The 21,922-nt window shown below is 44.6% G+C and overlaps 1 protein-coding gene across 1 annotated transcript in view; it reads right to left on the bottom strand.

Annotated features, from left to right (window-relative positions):
• Window positions 1-930: 930 nt before the first annotated feature.
• cep162 (centrosomal protein 162) overlaps window positions 931-21,922 on the bottom strand; it is a 222,779-nt gene continuing 201,787 nt past the window's right edge. The window contains exons 26-28 of the mRNA XM_070885594.1: window positions 17,842-17,940; window positions 6,647-6,781; window positions 931-1,494 (exon numbers count right to left, since the gene is read on the bottom strand). Coding sequence (XP_070741695.1) covers window positions 1,276-1,494; window positions 6,647-6,781; window positions 17,842-17,940 — 453 coding nt within the window. The 3' untranslated portion in view covers window positions 931-1,275. The remainder of the gene's footprint in view (window positions 1,495-6,646; window positions 6,782-17,841; window positions 17,941-21,922) is intronic.

The following is a 21,922-nucleotide window of genomic DNA, read 5'->3' as shown; positions in this document are numbered from 1 at the left end:
AGGACTCGATGTTCCAGTCCTGAACTCCAACTGAAGGGGTAGAAGGTGCCTGTGCGTGGATTGTTTTTTTAACGTGGGGTGACTGTTGCACATCAGCCACCACATGGGCTTGACAGAGCTAGGTCTTTATCCAGTGGCAAGGGTTAACCAGGACTGGAGACCTGCTCTGCTGCATGGACCTAGTGCACACACATATGTAGTGTGGGCTGGCCCGTGCTGCCCTGGACTCTTCTGGGCCCCGTACCCTCATTTGCCGCACCTCCGCCATGATCTCTCGGCGCTCCTCTGCCACAAAACACTTGCCGCACCTCCTCCACAATCTCCTGCCGCACCAAACATTCGCCGGACCTCCGCCACGATCACCCACCGAATCTGAGCCATGATCCCTCATCGTTCCTCCGCCTCAGTCACTCGCCGCATCTCCGCTACGTCCTTCCCGCTCCTCTGCTTTACCAGGGCCCCGCCGATGCTCCAAACAGCGACCTGGGTCCTGATGACGTCACCCAATCGCCCACCTCGAAGCTGTCGCACACTTGGAGCAGCTCGCACTGGAAGTCGTAGTGGCGCAGGTCGGGAAGTAAGAGCTGGAGCAGCGGGCCCTGGAGAATCGTGGGCCCCTGACCTGCGAGAGAACACCTCTGCAGGTTGGGAAGTATAAGAGCTGGAGCCGCATACCACTACAACTGTGGGATACTAGCGTATGAATGACTAACATGTTTGTCTGAAAATCCTCTTTAATATGTTTGCAGAGACATTAACCTGTTTAAAATAAATGGGCTAATATAGCAAAAAAAGTTTCAGACAGACATGTTGGCGTTTGTATACTTACATTCTATTCTTCTGTTTTCAGGTAATTGTATTGGGATAGCCGTCTTTGTGCTCCATGTATTTACTGTGCAATGAGAGTTAAATACAACATGATATTACATAAAATGTATTAATGAGATTTATTATGCAGTGATATACCAGGATACTCAATATAGAGGGTTCTGACTGAATAAATTTAAAAAAGCAAATTAACTGTGCTCCAATAAGATTCTCTTAATAGGTTCAGTCAATCGACGGCTTTAAAACTAAGGAGCTTAAAACAAGCCAAATCAGGAGCAAGCTGAGGTAAACACATTTCTTCCAAACAATTTACTAAATTTACAAAAAAAAAGAACTAGCCTTTTATGAACAAGCATCATCATGGCACAGCTTCATAGGCTGCATGTTTGAATACACATTCCAGTAAGGAATTCCATAACATAATAAAGGTGAATCATTTTTGTAGTATTACAATTGTCTGGTAAATGTTGAGATAGTTTGTCTTGTGGAACAAGGAGCTGGAATAACAACCCCTTGTCTTTGCAGCTCACGGAGAACATCCAGTATGGAGTCCAGTTCTGTTCTGAAATGTTCCAGTTCATGATTTTTAAACTGTGCCAGCTTCTTCCACTTCTCGACTTCCTGAATTTGTTCTGCATCAGCACTGTGCCGAGCTTGCTGAATTACCTATTGGCACATTAAACAAAAAAGTTACTTGAAACTTGATAACTAATCAACAATCATTCCTTTCATGAAAAAACTGATTTACAGAAATACACTAATTAAGGACCAATGCTATAGCAGAAAATAGTATTAACCAAGAGGCAAAAAGTAGAGACTATAAAGAATATCAATTCAGTTTTCTATTATTAGCTTAGTGTACAAAGGAATGTTTAATTTTGACATCTGTGCATGTTACTTATAATGAAAAATTGTATTGTATTTCATACCAGAGATAATGTGCCTAATTCTCCAGATAAACGTGGGCTTAGAATATAAAGCTATTCCACTGCACTTCACCCGCACTCCCAATTATCAGCAAGAGCCTCCTGGGATTTGCTTGATTGTCTTTCATGAGTTAGAGGGGCATTTTTGGCACAGGATTCCTGAATTGACTACATTGCCTTTTGAAGGATGTGCAGAGGTGGGGGTAAAAGGGTAGGTACATGTGGATGAGACCAGCAAAATAAATATAGCAAGTTGTGCGCTGATTACCTTTTTTTATCCTAAGTACTAAGTACATGACAAAAGCTTGAGTTGGAAATGTCAGCATTTTCATTTTACTTTGAAGAATGGTCCTTCTGCTCGGTATAAATCGCGGTAGAGCTGATAACTTTAAAACCAATAGATAGCATGCTCATTTAAACGCACTATTCACTGGGCAGAAGCACATATAAACATGCAGGACCTGAATTAATTTTAAAATTAAGCAGCTCCACTAACTTTGTTGTAGGGGAGTGCTAACTGGCTAGAAGAAAGAACTTGCATTGATATAGTGTCTTTCACATCCTCAGGACATCCCAAAGCACTTCACAGCCAATGAATTACTTTTAAAGTCTGCATGTGGTTGATATCAGGGAAGTGTTCTCTCAGGCCAGTGGCAAGCCTGCAGTCACAATGGGTACATGAGACAGCACCAAGCTGATTGGTCAGCTGTTGTAGTGCAAAGTAATTTTGTCAGTGTGCTGCTAGAGAGGACAGCGGTGGATGGGGGAAGGCAATTTTTGTTCTCTGAATTATTTGCCAATTTTTTACCATCTTCAGGGTAATCCCCTCCATTATGTTGGATAATTGACGTTCCTTCTTTTTTAATTTAAAGAAAGGATCTGCAAAATGCTTTACTACATCAAACAAAAATAATGCATTTTACACTACTGAAAGACGTAAAGGTCTCAGAAAGGGCAGAAAGAGATTTACCAGAATGTCACCAGGGATGAAGGACTTCAGTTATGAGGTGAGAGGTTGGAAAAGTTAGGACTGTTCTCCTTGGAACAGAGAAGGTTAAGAGGTGACACAAGAGGTTTTTCTGATGATGAGGTTATGATAGAGAAGATGGAAAAAAACTATTCCCTCTTGCGAGTAGGTCAATAACCAGAGGTTCTAGATTTAAAATTGATTGACAAAAGATCAAGTGGGGAGAGGAGGGGAAATGTTTTCACTCAGAGTTGGCGGGATCTGGAACGCTCTACTGACATGGTGGTGGAAACTGATTCCATAAATAATTTTAAAAGGGAGTTGGATAGGTACTTGAGGATGAGGAACCTACAGCGTTACAGCCAAAAAGCGGGGGTGTGGGACTAAGGGTGACTGACTGCTCTTTCAACGAGCCAGCAGAGGCATGACAGACCAAATGGCCTCCTTCTGTGCTGTAAATTTTTAGGATTCTGGTCTATTATCACCATAGATCTTATTGTTATCCAGTCAGGCTTAAGTTAAATATTTTTCTCTTAAATCATTTTATTTTTTGTGTTATTTATGCCTCAGAGCTGTCATTTCCTAATTTTCTGTGTGGTTATCATATGATATGGATTGTACAATTTGGGTACTATGGGCTCAAGTTTCGGCCTGAGTTGCTCATATTTTTTTTGAGCAGCTAGTTTAGAATGGAGCATCTTCGAAATTGCAATTCTCGGCATTTAGTTAGCTCCAGTTCTAGTGAGCTAGAATAGTTTCATTGTGGAACAGATGTTTTTTTCTCCAAAAGGGGGCGTGTCCAGCCACTTACGCCTGTTTTGCAAGTATTGGGGGGGGGGGGGAAGGGGGAGGGGGTGGAAGAAGAGGGAGGAGGGTGAGAGGGGGGGAGAGGAGGGTGAGAGGGGGGGGAGAGGAGGGTGAGAGAGGAGGGTGAGATGGGGGGAGAGGAGGGTGAGAGGGGGGGGAGAGGAGGGTGAGAGGGGGGGAGAGGAGGGTGAGAGGGGGGGAGAGGAGGGTGAGGAGGGGGAGAGGAGGGTGAGAGGGGGGAGAGGGGGGGGAGAGGAGGGTGAGGAGGGGGGGAGAGGAGGGTGAGAGGGGGGGAAGAGGGGGGGGAGAGGAGGGTGAGAGGGGGGGAAGAGGGGGGGGAGAGGAGGGTGAGAGGGGGGAGAGGAGGGTGAGGAGGGGGAGAGGAGGGTGAGAGGGGGGAGAGGAGGGTGAGAGGAGGGTGAGAGGAGGGTGAGAGGAGGGGAGAGGAGGGTGAGAGGGGGGGAGAGGAGGGTGAGAGGGGGGAGAGGAGGGTGAGAGGAGGGTGAGAGGGGGGGAGAGGAGGGTGAGAGGGGGGGGGAAGAGGAGGGTGAGAGGGGGGGAGAGGAGGGTGAGAGGGGGGAGAGGAGGGTGAGAGGGGGGTGAGAGGAGGGTGTGGGGGGGGAGAGGAGGGTGTGGGGGGGGGGAAGAGGAGGGTGTGGGGGGGGGAAGAGGAGGGTGTGGGGGGGGAGAGGAAGGTGTGGGGGGGGAGAGGAGGGTGTGGGGGGGGGGGAGAGGAGGGTGTGGGGGGGGGGGGGGAGAGGAGGGTGTGGGGGGGGGAGAGGAGGGTGTGGGGGGGGAGAGGAGGGTGTGGGGGGGGGAGAGGAGGGTGTGGGGGGGGGAGAGGAGGGTGTGGGGGGGGGGAAGAGGAGGGTGTGGGGGGGGGGAAGAGGAGGGTGTGGGGGGGGAAGAGGAGGGTGTGGGGGGGAGAGGAGGGTGTGGGGGGGGAGAGGAGGGTGTGGGAGGGGGGAGAGTAAAGGGGATGGGGGAGAGTAAAGGGGATGGGGGAGAGTAAAGGGGATGGGGGAGAGTAAAGGGGATGGGGGAGAGTAAAGGGGATGGGGGAGAGTAAAGGGGATGGGGGAGAGTAAAGGGGATGGGGGAGAGTAAAGGGGATGGGGGAGAGTAAAGGGGATGGGGGAGAGTAAAGGGGATGGGGGAGAGTAAAGGGGAGGGGGGAAGAGTAAAGGGGATGGAAAGGGGGATAGTAGAAGGGGAGAGTAAAGGGGGAGGGGGGAGAGTAAAGGGGGAGGGGGGAGAGTAAAGGGGGAGGGGGAGAGTAAAGGGGGAGGGGGAGAGTAAAGGGGGAGGGGGAGAGTAAAGGGGGAGGGGGGAGAGTAAAGGGGGAGAGGGGAGAGTAAAGGGGGAGGGGGGAGAGTAAAGGGGGAGGGGGGAGAGTAAAGGGGAGGGGGAGAGTAAAGGGGGAGGGGGGGAGAGTAAAGGGGGAGGGGGAGAGTAAAGGGGAGGGGGAGAGTAAAGGGGGAGGGGGGAGAGTAAGGGAGGGGGAGAGTAAAGGGGGAGGGGGGGAGAGTAAAGGGGAGGGGAGAGTAAAGGGGGAGGGGGGAGAGTAAAGGGGGAGGGGGAGAGTAAAGGGGGAGGGGGAGAGTAAAGGGGGAGGGGGGAGAGTAAAGGGGGAGGGGGGAGAGTAAAGGGGGAGGGGGGAGAGTAAAGGGGGAGGGGAGAGTAAAGGGGGAGGGGAGAGTAAAGGGGGAGGGGAGAGTAAAGGGGAGGGGAGAGAGTAAAGGGGGAGGGGAGAGAGTAAAGGGGGAGGGGGAGAGTAAAGGGGAGGGGGGAGAGTAAAGGGGGAGGAGGAAAGGGGGGGAGGAGTAAAGGGAGGGAGGGGGAAGAGAGAGGAGTGGGGGGGGAAGAGAGAGGAAGGAGTGGGAGGGGGGGGAAAGAGAGGAGTGGGGGGGGAGAGAGGAGTGGGGGGGGGGGAGAGAGGAGTGGGGGGGGGGAAGAGAGGAGTGGGGGGGGGAAGAGAGGTGGGGGGGGGAGAGAGGAGTGGGGGGGGGGGAGAGAGGAGTGGGGGGGGGGAGAGAGGAGTGGGGGGGGAGGAGAGAGAGAGAGAGAGAGAGAGAGAGAGAGAGAGAGAGAGAGAGGAGGAGAAGGGGGGGAGGGACAGAGGAGGGGAGGAGGGAGGGAAAAGAGGAGTGGGGGGGGGGGGGGGGGGAGAGGGAGGGAGGCTGAACGGGCCGCGCTGAAGACTTTGGGTGGGGTGGGTAGGCCCCGCCGAGGATGTAGAAACCGGGCCAGGCAGCCAAAGACTTCGGGCGGGGCCCGCCCCCAGCAAGATGCCGGGCGGGTGGGTGGTCCCCGCCGCTGCCGACGTGGGGGCCTGGAGCTACTGCACATGTGCGCACACTCTAGCGCGCATGTAGAGAGGTCCCGGCACTGTTTTCAGCACCGGGACCTGGCTCTGCCTCCACGCGTTCTGCTGCGGTGCACCAAGGGCCTGGATCCACCGGACGGAGGGGAGAATACCGAGGTAAATAATAGGCGCCGTTTCTGTTCTAAAAAGTCGCCGCATCACACAGAAATGCGCCGTTCTAACCCTGGGGGCAAACTTGGCCCTATATTTCCACAACAGGGTGAAGATTACTACCATCACAATGCACTTTTCCCTCACACATACAGAATTTGCCCATTGGAGCTCAGAACTCTTTTGGGAGGAAACTAAAACATTAATTCTTAAATCGTGTCCCCCCGATCTGGGGGGCACACCAAACATTTACAAGGCCCTTTTTTTGTGTTTTTTTGGATTTTTTTTTGTGCCATTGGAGCTCAGAATTCCCAGCACCAATGCCCAGGTGAAATTTCAAATTCAGGCTCCAGATAAAAGGGCAAAGATTCTTGCAGGTATTTTGATCATTTTTGCATTAGTCACACTTGAGCTAATCAGCAGAACAAACAGCTGTTGGTTATTTGAACCAATCAATTTTTGTCATATGGATGAATGGTGCTTTTGAGGTGCATCACTTTTGATGTGCATCACTTTTGAGGCGTGATGTCTGAATCATATACACTTTTTATTCAAATGATTAAAATTACACAGTATCTCGTTCCCGTTCTGTAATTACTTTACTGCCCTTCTTGCACCACTTAGGAACTGATTATACAGTACCTGTTGGAATTCTTGCTCTCTCTGAGCATACTTGAACTCCATCTTCTGAATCTTCCTTTCCAGGGCCAAGAAGTGCCTCATCTCTGGACTGTGATTCTCTTTGGCTTCCCTGAGTTCTTCTAAAAGCTTGGCCATCTAGGAGTTGAAATTTAATTACATGCAGATCAGTTTTTTTTTTACAAAAGAGTGTATTATAAAAAGCATGTACATAGGATTATGCCAACAGAGAAGGAAAGATAAACATTAATATAATGGCCCGGAATTTGCAGTCAGCAACAAAGCAAAGGTGCTTGCTGCTGGCCCCAAAGTACACTCTGCACAAGGATCACTCAATCCCTGTGTCGAGAAATTCTTGTTTTCCAACTGTCAATTCAATTCAACGGACTGTAGTGGGGATCCCCTTGTGCGAACTGCTGATGTCAACAGGCTGTCTAAGCAGCCAATCAAAACGCACAATTATCACAAATGGGGAACAAAGAAAAGAGTAAGCTCTTAAAATTCTAACTTTTTAAAATAGTTAGAGAGCAAAAGAAAGATTGGGACTCTCACATGGGGAAAAGGCAAACCTGAAATAAAGATGGACAAACTTAAAACATTTTTTTTTTGGAAAAGTTTCTTAAAATTTTAATTTTTATTAAAGTGAACAAATTTCACAGCACAAAATTAAAATTAGTTTTCTAGAACTTTAACATTTGTTTAGCTGTTAAAATCCCAGTTACACCTTATCCCTTTGGGTCTAACTTTTAGTGGGGAATTTAACAGTGTACTTACTGCGGAAGTGCCATGATTTTCATCAGTTTCAACGATTGACAAGATTTACAAGTTTCGGTGTTGTCATTGACAGAGTGCAACTTCGGGATTTCCACATGCGTCTGCGTCAAATACCGAAGTTGTGTAAGTTTCCTGCGGTCAACTGTGTCACCTTTGACACGGTTTTATCATTCCATCCTTCTCCAACACCTCTCCACTGTCGTCCAGCTGGGTGGGACTGCACTCGCCTGGTTCCATTCTTATCTAATCATAGCCAGAAAATCACCTTCAATGGCTTCACTTCCCGCTGCCCGCATCATTACCTCGGTGTACCCCACCTCCCCCAAGGATTTATCCTTAGCCCCCTCTTATTTCTCATCTACATGTTGCCCCCCTTAGCGACATTACGTGAAAATACAGCATCAGTTTCCACATGTACGCTGATGACACCCAGCTCTACCTCACCTCCACTTCTCTTGACCCCGCCACGGTCTCTACATTGTCAAACTGCTTGTCCGACATCCAGTTCTGGATGAGCAGAAATTTTCTCCAATGAAATATTGGGAAGATCAAAGCCAGTGTTTTTGGTCCCTGCCATAAACTCCATCCCCCGCTTCCTAACATCTGTCTGAGGCTGAACAACCTTGGTGTCATATTTGACCCTGAAATGAGCTTCCGACCACATATCCACAGCATAACAAAGACCGCCTATTTCCACCTCCGTAACATCGCCCGTCTCCGTTCATCTGCTGCTGAAACCCTCATCCATGCCTTTGTTACCTCTAGACTTAACTATTCTAATGCACCCCTGGCTGGCCTCTCACATTCTACACTATGTAAACTTTAGGTCATCAAAAACTCAGTTGCCCATGTCCTAACTTGCACCAAGTCCCATTCACCCTTCACCCCTGTGCTCGCTGACCTCCATTGACTCCCGGTTAAGCAATGTCTCAGTTTGAAAATTCTCATCCTTGTTTTCAAATCCCTCAATGGCCTCACCCCTCCCTATCTCTGTAATCTCCTTCAGGCCCCCCCCACCCCCCGAGATATTTGTATTCCTCTAATTCTGCCCTCTCGAGCATCCCTGATAATAATCGCTCAACCTTCTGTTGCGTAGACCCTAAGCTCTGGAATTCCCTCTGTAAACCTCTCCGTCTCTACTCTCTTTCCTCCTTTAAGACACTCCTTAAAATCTACGGGGTCGAAATTTGGATGATAACGCCAACTCTTTGCTGCCCCTCTCCGGCGCTAAGGAACGTTGGCGGTGAGTGGGTTCCTGGCCTCTGGAGAAATTTAGTGGGGGCGGTGCCAAGAGGTATGGCTGCGTGCTCCATGGCCACCCACGTGATGATGTCATAGAGCATGCAACGCTCCCTTGGCACTGCGGTTGCAAACTAGGTAGGCGTTTGCACAGCCTGGAAAAGCTGCTGGTACATCGGGGATCCTGGGCCGGTATCGTCCGGAGATCAAGGTAAGTTGTTTTCTTAAATTTTTTCAGGATTTATGCATTAATGGTACCAGTGGGGAAGTGTGGGTCAGAGAAGTTTTTGGAAACTTTTTTTTCTCCATTTTTTTCAACTTGCATGGCGGCAGTCTACTGTCGGGAAATTTAGTAGGCCTCCTGAGCTACCGCTCCGTTGGCACCCGAGTATAAGTGTGCAACGCCACTTTTAGTGCTGCTGTCTCACCTTTGGGCGGAAAAATTTAATTTGGTAGTTTGAGGTGGTGATTATCACCTGGTGGTAAAGGCACCCTTCAGGCAGTGTCACCGCCTCAAAAACAGCAGTAACGAATTTTGACCCCTATGTCTTTAACCAAGCTTTTCGTCACCTACCCTAATTTCTCCTTATGTGGCTCGGTGTCAAATCTTTTGTCTTATAATACTCCTGTGAAGCGCCATGGGATGTTTTACGACGTTAAAGGCGATCTAAATACAAGTTGCTGTTGTTTCAAAGACAGAATGTCGGCGAACGCTGCCAGTTTGCTGTCATCGAGACCCCAAATTCCGGGCTAATGTCTTACCAGAAATATCAAATGCTGCATACAAGATGAATTATTTGGTGCAGTAATCACTACATAGGCAAACGTGGCAGCTGTTTTTGTGCATGACAGCATCGATAGACGCATTGGTTAATCTAATTTTGGTAGTGCATATTAAGAAAGGAATGTTAGCCAGTGAGTGTGTAAGTTAATGATGATGTTAATGCAATGTATCATTTGGTACTAGTGGCAGGCACAGTATTGAATCAGCAGTGAAGACATTCTTTTGAAACAGGCATGCAATCTCGTCATGGAGCAGCTGGCACCAAAATATCTACAGCGGTTTTTCTTTCAATACATAAATACACTACTAGACCAGATTATTGAAAAGTGAAATTCTTATTAACTTGGCAAAATAGAACATGGATTACCAATTTCCTCAGCTATACTAACAATATTTAGTGCAGGCCTGAGTTGAATGAACTCTAAATGGGATTTGAATGAGTTCAGGAACATTGTTGGGACAAAGAAGCTGTCTCTCTCCGACGATATAGATTCTCTGCCCACTTTATATATTAAAAAAAAATAGCTAGGATGGTGGCTATTTGCTTACAGTTTTAAAATGGGAGACAAGATACATGCTATTGATAAGAAATTGGAAAAGCTCTACATCAAGAAATTAGTTCAGATAAGGGTTCTTTTTCCAGGTGCAAATGGAATTGTACTCTGCAAAGGTATTTGCGATCTAGATAATCTTGGGCTGAAATCCCTTGACCCTTGCGGCATACTCCCGCCATAACTTCAGTGGGAAGGCTCGAAAATAGGCTGGAACCTCGATACCCTGGCCTGTGCTGAGTGTTCCTCCTCACCCTTACAAGGCTAGTGATACGGGATAGGGCCAGGAACTTCCTATGGTACTAGTGGCAGGCACAGTGACCTTGGTTTTGCATACAAGTGTATAGACTATAGTGGTTGTGTTACTGGACTAGTAATCCAGAAGCCTCAAGCAATAATAGAGAATTTGAATTTGGTTAAAAAACCTAGGAATAAAAAGCTAGCATCAGTAAAAGTAACCGTGAAGCTGTCGGATTATTGTGAAAACCCAACTGGCTCACTAACATCCTTCACCCTTCATGGTCATACTTACCATGTCTAGCCTATTTGTGATTCAACTGGCCTCTAAAGCCACTCAGTTGTACAATAAATAATGCAAATAAAACCGGACCAAACAATTCATCTGCTGCCTAGGCCATATAATCGCGTTTATTTATCATCGCTGGGCTAAAACTCCTTACTTAATTCTTCTTCTTAGGCGGTCCCTTGTATCGAGCATGACTTGGTTCGACTTCGATGAGTTCACAGGTGTTTAAATGAAGGACCGGATATTCCAGGTCCCAAACTACATATTGAAGGGTGGAAGATGCCTGTGCGTGGAATTTTTTAACGTGTGGTGGCCGTTGCAATCCAGCCACCACAAGGACTTGACAGCTTGGTCTTGGTCCAGTGGCAAGGATTAACCAAGACGACTGGAGACCAGCACTGTGGGTGCACCTTCACCACAGGGACTGCAACTGTTCAAGAAGGCGGCCTACCACCACCTTCTCAGGGCAACTAATGATGAGCAATAAATGACAGTCTTGCCAGTGACACCCACATCTCAAGAAGGAATTATAAAAAAAGAAAGCGATAGATCTTTGAAGGCGAGATGAAAGAGGTGCAATGGCAAATCTGGGGCCCAACTTGAATTTTTTTTTCCTGTTTAATATGGCTGCTAGATACAAAACGTAACTGTTTGAGGGGCTATTATATCTCCCAAGTGGAAAACCAATAGGATGCCAGTCCGATAGAGGCCTGGCCAATATTAATGGTCGGGCTTCATTCATATCCTACCAGCTAGCTGCCTGCCCGAAAGAACATTTAGGAACACAGAAACATAGGAACAGGAGTAGGCCATTCAGCCCCTCGAGCCTGCTACGCCATTCAATGAGATCATGGCTGATCCGCGGCCTAACTCCATATACCTGTCTTTGGCCCATATCATAAGAACATAAGAAATAGGAGCAGGAGTAGGCCATTTGGCCCCTCGAGCCTGCTCCACCATTGAATAAGATCATGGCTGATCTGATCATGGACTCAGCTCCACCTCCCTGCCCGCTCCCCATAAACCTTTACTCCCTTATTGCTCAAATATCTGTCTATCTCCACCTTAAATATATTCAATGACCCAGCCTTCATAGCTCTCTGGGGCAGAGAATTCCATAGATTTACAACCTTCAGAGAAGAAATTTCTCATCTCAATTTTAAATGGGCAACCCCTTATTCTAAGATTATGTCTCCTAGTTTAAGTTTCCCCTATGAGTGGAAATATCCTCTCTGCATCCACCTTGCCGAGCCCCCTCATTATCTTATATGTTTCAATAAGATCACCTCTCATCCTTCTGAACTCCAATTAGTATTGGCCCAACCTACTCAACCTATCCTCATAAGTCAATCCCCTCATCTCCGGAATCAACCCAGTGAACCTTCTCTAAACAGCCTCCAATGCAAGTATATCCTTCCTTAAATACAGAGACCAAAATTGTACGCAGTACTCCAGGTGTGGCCTCACTAATACCCTGTACAGTTGTAGCAGGACTTCTCCATTTTATACTCTATCCCCCTTGCAATAAAGGCAAACATTCAATTTGTCTTCCTGATTACTTGCTGTACCTGCATACTAACTTTTTGTGTTTCATGCACAAGGACCCCCAGGTCTCTCTGTACTGCAGCACTTTGCATTTTTCTCCATTTAAATTATAATTTGCTTTTCTATTATTTCTGCCCAAGTGGATAACCTCACATTTTCCCACATTATACTCCTTCTGCCCAATGTTTGCCCATTCACTTAGCCTGTCTATATCCCTTTGCAGATTTTTTTTGTGTCCTCCTCACAATTTGCTTTCCGATCCATCTTTGTAACATCAGCAAACTTGGCTACATTACACTCGGTCCTTTCATCTAAGTCATCAATATAAATTGTACATAGTTGAGAACCCAGCACCGATCCCTGCGGCACCCCATTAGTCACTGTTTGCCAACCGGAAAATGACACCTTTATCCCGACTCTCTGTTTTCTGTTCGTTAGCCAATCCTCTATCCCCGCTAATATATTACCCCCAACCCCATGAACTTTAGTAACCTTTTATGTCGCACCTTATCGAATGTCTTTTGGAAATCCAAATTCACCACATGCACTAGTTCCCCCTTATCCACCCTGCTCGTTACATCCTTAAAGAACTCCAGCAAATTTGTCAAACTTGATTTCCCTTTCATAAAACCATGCTGACTCTGCCTGATTGAATCATGCTTTTCCAAATGTCCCGCTACTGTTTCCTTAATAATGGACTCCAGCGCTGACACCTGGGAGCCCCTGACCAAAGACCGCCCTAAGTGGAGGAAGTGCATCCGGCAGGGCAGTGAGCACCTCGAATCTCGTTGCCGAGAGCATGCAGAAATCGAGCACAGGCAGCGGAAAGAGGGTGCGGCAAACCTGTCCCACCCAGCCCTTCCCTCAATGACAATTTGTCCCACCTGTGACAGAGACTGTGGTTCTTGTATTGGACTGTACAGCCACCTAAGAACTCATGTTAAGAATGGAAGCAAGTCTTCCTCGATTCCGAGGGACTGCCTATGATGACTGGACTCCAGCATTTTCCTACGACAGATGTTAGGCTAACTGATCTATAGTTTCCTGCTTTTTGTCTGCCTCCCTTTTATAAATAGGGGCGTTACATTTGCGGTTATCCAATTTTCTGGGACCGCCCCAGAATCTTTTAATACCTTTGGTTAACAGAGAGCTAGCAATCTCCGATTTAAAATTAACAATTGATCTAGCATCAATTGGCATTTGCGGATGAGAGTTCCTATCTTCTATCACCATTTGTGTGTAGAAGTGTTTCCTAATTTCATTCCTGAGCCTATGCCCCCAGTCCTAGAATCCCCAACCAGTGGAAATAGTTTCTCTCTATCTACCCTATCTGTTCCACTTAATATCTTGATAACTTCGATCAGATCATCCCTTAACCATCTAAATTCTAGGGAATACAACCCTAATTTGTGTAATCTTTCCTTGTAACTTAATCCTTGAAGTCCGGGTATCATTCTAATAAACCTACGCTGCACTCCCTCCAAGATCAATATGTCCTTCCCCAGAACTGCTCACAGTACTCCAGATGTGGTCTAACCAGGGTTTTGTACAGCTGCAGTATAACTTCTATGCCCTTTTATTCTAGTCTTCTAGATATAAAGGCCAGCATCCCATTAGCCTTTTTGATTATTTTCCGTATCTGTTCATGACATTTTAATGTATGGACCCCCAAGTCTCTTCCGGCTTCCACTGTTTTAACCTTTCACCATTTAGAAAGTACCCTGTTCTAGCCCTTTTAGGTCCAAAGTGGATGATCTCACATTTGCCTAGATTGAAATCAATTTGCCACAGTTTTGCCCATTCATTTAATCTGCTGATATCCCATTGTAATTTTATGCACCCATCAACACTCCCTACAAATCCAGCTTTGTGTCATTGGAAAATTTGGATATGTGACTTTCTATGTCATCATCCAAGTTGTTAACACTGTGAATAGTTGAGGCCCCAAAACAGATCCCTGCAGGACACCACTAGTCACCTCCTGCCAATTTGAGTACCTACCCATTATCCCTACTGCCGGTCTCTTGCCGCTCAGCCAATTTCCTAACCAAGTCAATAATTTGCCCTCAAATCTGTGGGCTTCTACCTTAATTAACAGTCTCTTATGTGGGACTTAATCAAATGGCTTCCAGAAGTCCATATAAATAACATCCATAGAGACATTCCCCTGTCCACTACTTTAGTCACCTCTTTGAGAAATTAATTCAGGTTTGTTAGGCATGATCTACCTTTCACAAATCTATGCTGGCTCTCTCTAATCAATTAAAAATGTTCGAGGTGTTCAGTCACCCTATCTTTAATTATAGACTCTATAGCAATTTCCCGACAACAGATGTTAGGCTAACTGGTCTATAATTCCCTCAGTTCCCCTCTCACCATTTTTAAATAGCGGAGCGATATGCGCAATTTTCCAATCTAAAGGAACGGTTCCTGAATCGAGAGAACTTTGGAAGATTATAGTTAGGTTCTCTGCAATATACTCACCTACTTCCTTTAAAACCCTGGGATGGAGACCACCTGGTCTTGGGAGTTTGTCACTCTTTAGTGCCATTATTTTATCCATTACTATTATTTTACTTGCATTAATTTTATTGAGTCCCTGATTTAGTTTCCTTGGGATTTCTGGCCACCCTCCAGGCACTCAAGTAAGTCATAAGAGAGCGGTGGGGGGGGCGGCAGGGGGTTGACAGGGTCTTGCAGTTGGTAAGTGGGAGAGCCCAGGTCAGCAGAGGTCCAGATTTTCCTCTTGGTACTTGGAGGAATCCTGCTCCACTCGGTGACAATGTGCTGCCATCACCCAGCTTTATCACTTCCTTTGATTCCGGAACCATCCCTGTGCATAAAATTGTCTGCCTAACATTGCATTATGGTTAAGCCAGAATTTCATCACATTGATTAGGAAAACCAAAGCTATTGTTTTCGGACCCAACCTTTGCCACGGACTTCATCTCCTTCTCTGGTTTATCTCTTGAGCTGAATTAAGACTACACAACGTTGACATTCTGTTTAACCCAGAGCTGAACTTCAAACATACCCTATTGATCACAAAGACTGCTTAGTTTTACCTTTAAAAAATTGCCTCTCTCAATCTTCACCATCAAATCTCTTCTCCAGAGTATCACCACCTCTGGTCTTGATTTTTCCATTGCCCTCTTTTTTGGCCTCCACCCTGCATAAACTCAGTATCGTTGAAATCTCTGCCGCCCACATCCTGGCTTGCACAAGCTCCACTTTCTCATAATGCCTGTCTTCCCTGAATATAATGGCCCCTTGTCCCTTTTAGCATCAAAATTTGTCTCCTTACATACAAATCCTCTTTGGTTTTGCAACGTACCTTGCAGCCTTACATTCCCGTTCATACCCTTCAATCCTCTGACTTTGGCCCTCTAAGTATCCATCTCCCTCTCGCGTGCTTTGGTGGTACAACTTTCAGCTCTGTTTTCTGGTACTCACTCCTGAAACCTGCCTCTAATAGCTCCCTTCTCACACCTTTAGAAACCCCCTCAACCTTAATCTTTTCGACTGAGCTTTTGGTTAACTCTTCTAAACTCCTTCAAAGGCTGGACATTTGTTTATCCTCCTCTGTAAGCTTTGCAGATTGTTCTACAAAAAAGGCACCATATAAATGCAAGCTGATGTTGTATTGTGACTAATCATGTCAGTGTGTTATTCTGCATAAATACATTTGTTACAGTAAAATTCAATGTATGTGGAGGCTAAACAGAGGAAGGGAAGGATGTGCAATTCAGATATAAAACTGTAGTAAGCAGCTCACAATCCTGCTGAGCCATGTCCCTGCTGTAAATCTTCCATTCGTCTCTCTGTATTTTTCTATTATCTCAGAGAGCGAGAGAGAGGCAAAGCGATACAGACATGCATATTCAAAGGGAGATTTTCCTCTACTGGTATCCAGTGTGCATCATGTGAGGACAGCTTTTTAGATGCCTTTCATTGCAGCGCTGACTGAGTAAACTTACAAGGGAATGCCTCCTTCTGCCTCAAAGTCCCAACACTTGGCCTGTGCCTACTGCAGGTGCAAGCCCAGTTATATTTCTTGGAAAAGCTCCAGAAAATGCTGGTGTAGTGTCATAGGAATGGGAACATGACACAATGGGCCTCTGTCTCTTTTCCTCCACCCTGCATCTAGGGATTGCCCATTCCCTAGGTACAGGGCAGAGGAATATCTATCCTTCAATCTCCAGAGTTCCCTGACCAAGTAACCATTAATTTCAGAAGGATCTGAAACTTTGTTCACTTAATAATGAGACTTTTATGGTCTTAAAGATGCACAGATCCACCTCAGCAGTGTAGTGTATGGAGAAAGAGTCAGACTGAACACTGTGAGCTCAAAGTAAAGTGTGACCGTAGTCTTTTATTGCAGGTCTGCAGAGTGTCTCTCCAACCTGTGAAGCCTTCTTAAATACCTGTGCTCCCAAGGGCTTATGGGATCCCTTGGGACTCCGGGGAATGAGCCCTCTGGTGGCTGTACAGAGTAAATACAAGTCCACATATATAACAAGTAGAACAATATGTTATTCATTACAAAGGACTCCTGTCCTTATAGAATAGCACATCATCCAATTTACCATAAGCAATGGAGCTCTACTAGTTTTAAATAAACATTGTAAGCAAACATGTGAATGACATTCAATTCAGTTCTACTAAAATGCCTCTAAAGTGATAAATGTACAGGACCATAGTGTTTTTTGGTAATCGTTTAAGTCTGCATCATTTGATTTACTGCAATAAATTGCTTATGCTCCCTGCAAAGCCATTCTTCAGCGTGCACTAAATTTTCCAATTTATAAACTTCAGAAAATCAGCAAATCAAATTCTAGGCTTGTACATCAAAGCAAATGTGAAATTTAGTATTCTGTCGTGCTCATATCTATAATTGGGCAATAAAGTTCTCAAGGATCAGAGTATGGGATTGCTAAATTTCCTGGAATTTGTTTTGATAATTCAGTTTTATTGGATTTTAGTTTAGGTATTGTAGAATGTTTACAAATATCTTTTAACTCAATCTTAACCAAATAAATACTTGCATTCATAACCCTGAATAACTCTTCTCTGTCTCAATTAATATGGTCAAATGATATCTTTTAGTGTCAGTGAGAAATTCGAGCATAGTCTCCAAAAGACCTCTGAATGGTAAAAATGAACAGACACCTTAGACAGATACATCAGATTCTCCGGTTCAGTGCCAATTTTACCAGTTGTTGCTCTGGTGATTTTTACTTTTACAATAAAGCACATTTTAACCATTGTTGTCATATATATGACAAGTCATGTTGCTCTGTCTCTCCGGTTTTTTGGTTGTCCTTGCAACCGGCTTGAAAATCTCCTAAAATATGACTGGTTTCTGGCCTGATACCCTGTATATCTGAGACTTTTTTAACTATTAAAAACACAAGATATTATTATAGTTCACGTCATACATTATGAAAACATTAAATGCAAAATTCACAAAATTGAACAATCTGTTAAAATCACTCTTTATAACATATCTATTTTTAGCAGTTTCTAAAAAATCTTAAACATTTTGAGTTGATGAGGTTCCAGTTAGTTCAATATGCCCAATTATCTCTGAAATTTATTTTTGAAACTGGATGGATTTACTGTTGGCTACTTTTTTCCCCCGCATGAGAGTTTAGAACCCTCTTTTATTTTTCACTTGGACTTTGCTGCAATTAAATTTTTTCCACATATGAATTTACATTACTGTGAATGCAGGATTAAATCAACACATAAAGAATGTTAATATCTGATTCATAAGCACCTGAGTCTCCAGGGTTTCTTCATGGAGTTTTGCAAAAGAAAGAGCCTCCCGGTCTTTCTGGAGCTCATTAACCTGTTCTCGAAGGTGCTGCATCATAACCTTTAAAAAGTGAGGGGAATAGATAATGCACAAGTATGTTTCAGTGCCTTTCAAAAACCTTCATTTCTATAATATCTTTCATGTACCAAAGCATCATAAGGTGCTCCACAGTTGACAGTCAGACGTGAGGAAGAGGAGCAGGATGGAAATTGGGGAATTTGGCTGAATGCATTACGAAAGAAGTAGGCTTTAAGCAGACTTTTAAGGTGGAAGAGTTTAGGGAAAAGCTCCAAAGTGATAGGGTGAGACAATTGAAGACTGTGCCACCAATGGTAGTGCAGAGAAAGTTTAGGGAGCATAGCAGACCAGCTTCAAAGAGTGGAGGGTACAAGTTGGGAGATAGGGCTGGACGAATTTACAAATGTAGGGCGGAGCAAGGCTGTGGAATGATTTTCAGATAAAAATAAGGAATTTGAAGTTGATGTGTTCAAGGGTGGAGCAACAATTGAAGTTAGTGAAGACTGGAAAGATTGGTGACCAGGACTTCGTATAGGATAGGATGCAGTCAGTGGAGCTTTCAATGAATTGGAGTTTATTTAGAGTGGCGCTTGGGAGGCCAACACAGATGTTGTGTCTGAAGGTGAATAATGGCATGGATTATGGTTTCAACTGCAGTGAGGGTGAGGCAGGACCTGCAATACTTTAGAGATGTGATTAAGCAGTTTTGTCGATTCACTGGATGTGCAGATTGAAGCTCAGTTTAGTCAAGGCACCGTTGAGTTCAGCTTGAGTGGGCATCTAGGAAGGGGAGATGGGACCAGGTGTTAAAGTGGAGGGTTTCTGGCAGAGACTGAACAGGATAGCTTTGATTTTGCCAGTGTTAAGCTGCAAAACATCTCACCTATCCATGTCAGATTGACAGCTGGGACAGTACAGTGATAGTGGTAGAATAAAGAGGAGTGGTGGACAGGAAACATCGTGTAACATCAGCATATATACTTATAGATAATGTCACCGAGGGGCAGCATATAGATGAAGAACAGCTGGAGCCCATCTATAATCAGACTTTGAAGTATGCCAAACCCTTGGTGTCATATTTGACCCTGAAATGAGTTTTCACGGCATAACTAAAACCGCCTTTTTCCACCTCCATAACATTGCCCGCCTCCACCCCTGCCTCAGCTCTTCTACTGCTGAAGCCCTCATTCATGCCTTTGTTACCTCTAGACTTGATTACTCCAACTCAATCCTGGCCTGCCTCCCACATTCTGCACTATGTAAACCTGAGGTTATCCAAAACTCAGCAGCTCATGTACTAACTTGCACCAAGTCACAATCACCCATCATCCCTGTGCTTTCTGACCTACATTGGCTCCCGGTAAAACAACGCTTCGATTTCAAAATTCTGGCCTCTTGATCATCCCTAATTATAACTGCTCACTCATCGGTGGCCGTGCCTTTGCTGTTTGGGCCCCAAGCTCTAGAACTCCCTCCCTAAACCTTTCCGCCTCCCTTTCCTCCTTTAAGACGTCCTTAAACAAGCTTTTGGTCAACTGCCTTAATTTCTTCTTTTGTGGCTCGGTGTCAAATTTATCTTTTTTGTATTGTAACACTGTTGTGAAGCGCCTTGGGACATTTTACTACGTTAAAGGCACTATATAAATAAAAGTTATTATTATTAGTAAAGCTGATTGTTTATAATGGTTTCTCGTCCTGTTCTATACAATGGGCTATCTGTGGTGGGATGGGTAGAATGGAATTATGAGAAAGCAGTGTTATGGAGGTGGATCAGATAGAGGTGGTGGAGACAAATGGTACGATTGGTCATGTTGAAAGCTGCAGTGATGTCTAAGAGAATTAAGAGGAATAACGCAACGTGATCAGTCACACAAATGTCATTGGTGTCTTTGACTTGGGCAGTCTCAGTGGAGTGGATAGGATAGAAGCTTGATTGAAGGGATTTAAATGGTGTAGTAGAAGAGGTGGACATAGAGCTGGGTGGTGATCAATGTTCCCTCTAATCTTCTTTTGGCCTGCGTGGCCACTTTAACAAGCTGAAACATTGGTGGGGACTACACTCCACGTTATAGACAGAGCTGTAGCTGGAGAATATGGAAAGATTAAGGGTAGACTTTTAAGGAGTGGGAAATTATGGCAGTTTTGAAAAGGGAGAAAACAGTGGCTGAGATGAGGAAGCATTTGACGATGTGTAGCATATTCAAATGAGCAGTTCTCGTGGAGGAGGAGGCAACTTTTGAGGGCAGTGTGTAAAGGGGTGGGAGAGGCTATGGAATGTTATTAGGTCAGAGCTAAAGTAGGAGATAATCCAAGAGTATTCAGTTATTGAGAGCAGAGTGGCTCGAGGAAACAAGCAGTTGACCAGATAGCCTCAATTTTGAAGACCAAGAAATCCATGAAGTTCTTGCAACTGGCGTCAAGTTATCTTTTCCCTCAATTCCCCATCTCTCTCCAAACCTCACCTCATTCCATGCTAGATGACCACTTGGGCTACTGTTGTGTAAAAATGGATTGGACTGCTGATCTTTCCCATGGCTGCAGTCAGAGTGCAACTATTTAATGCAAATGCTCGATTACAAGCTTGTTCAGAGTGTCCTAATTATCAAAATCCACCACAACTGATAAATCAGTAAAGGGAAAAAAATATATATATCTGAGCCCTATCCTGTCCTCATCTCGTTCCCCACTCATGCACTTGCTAAAAGCAGGAGCCCTGGCTGATTTTTCCACTCTCTAGAGTAATGGAGATCTCTTGTAGCACCCCTATTTCTGCTCTATTAAATATATGAATTAAAAATACAACTACAAATGCTGGAAATCAGAAATAAAAACAGCAATTCTGGTTTCTGTACTTTAAACAGCGTTCCTCTTTTTCAAATGCTGATGGACTGCTGTGTATTTCCAGCAGTTTTGTTTTCAGTGAATAAAATTATGATTCCAAAAAGGACTTAGCAAAGACCAGTGATCAAATCTGGAACCTTCCTGTTTTCTCTAACTTAGTACCACATCAAGATGTAAATGATATCTGGCCTTTCAAAAAGTTTACAAAACACTTTTCTGAAGAGTGCACCTCTTTAATTTTCTGTAACTCAGCTATAATCTAAAAATCCACCAGGAAAAATTAACTAAGATTAAACTCTAACCCATTTACAGCACAGAAACAGGCAATTCGGCTCAGTCTATGCTTCACAAGAGTCACCTCTTACCTCACTTCATTTCATGCTATTGACATATCTTTCTATTTCTTTCCCCCTCATGTACTAATCTTCTTCCAACATAAAAATGCCAGATAACACTGTTGCGTCAAAAGGTAATAATATAGCATCACGGTTTTGAGGCAATGCCGGCTTGGCTTTTTTAATGGACTCCAGTTGAAATTAGCAGAGAATGACACTACTAATGCACAAAATTAATTTCAACAGCTGATGACTGGGTCTTCCATTGTAGAGCAAAGTGTTTGTCTGCATCTGATTTACTGATCTGCATTTCCCAATGCTCATTACATTAAGCATCATAAAGTGAGTCACCCTCCCAGAGAAGGGGAACTATACCATGGTATGTTATAGGAAAATATAAATACTCTAGAAAACAAAAAAACCTAGCAAATACGTAACAGATAGGGTTTCGAACAACGTATGTGGAGAAGATCCTACTTTGGAATCATAATTTCACATGCAAAATAAAACAGCTGGAAATACACAGCAATTCCATCAACATGTGATAAAAAGAAAAGGTATTTCAAATGCTCAGATTTGCTCTGTATGATCATATTTTCTATTTTCAATTTAGATCTTCAGCATTGGCAGTTTAAAAAAAAAATTCATATTTTGAAATTTTGGCCAAATCTTAATAACATTTCTTGCCTTTGTCATGTGTGTGGAGCCAGTACTGTATGTTATGACTGTCTGTGAATGTTCTTTCTCATTGGTTAAGTGTTTCATCCTTTCTAAATGAATATGTTCTACTTTTGTGATTCCTCAATTATATGGTGCAAAACCTTCATCCCCAATTTCAATTTTGTTTT

The sequence above is a fragment of the Pristiophorus japonicus genome, chromosome 7, assembly GCF_044704955.1.
Source record: "Pristiophorus japonicus isolate sPriJap1 chromosome 7, sPriJap1.hap1, whole genome shotgun sequence".
Lineage (NCBI taxonomy): Eukaryota > Metazoa > Chordata > Chondrichthyes > Pristiophoridae > Pristiophorus > Pristiophorus japonicus.
Note: the sequence above shows the minus strand (reverse complement) of the source record. Positions and strands in the feature narration are given on the sequence as shown.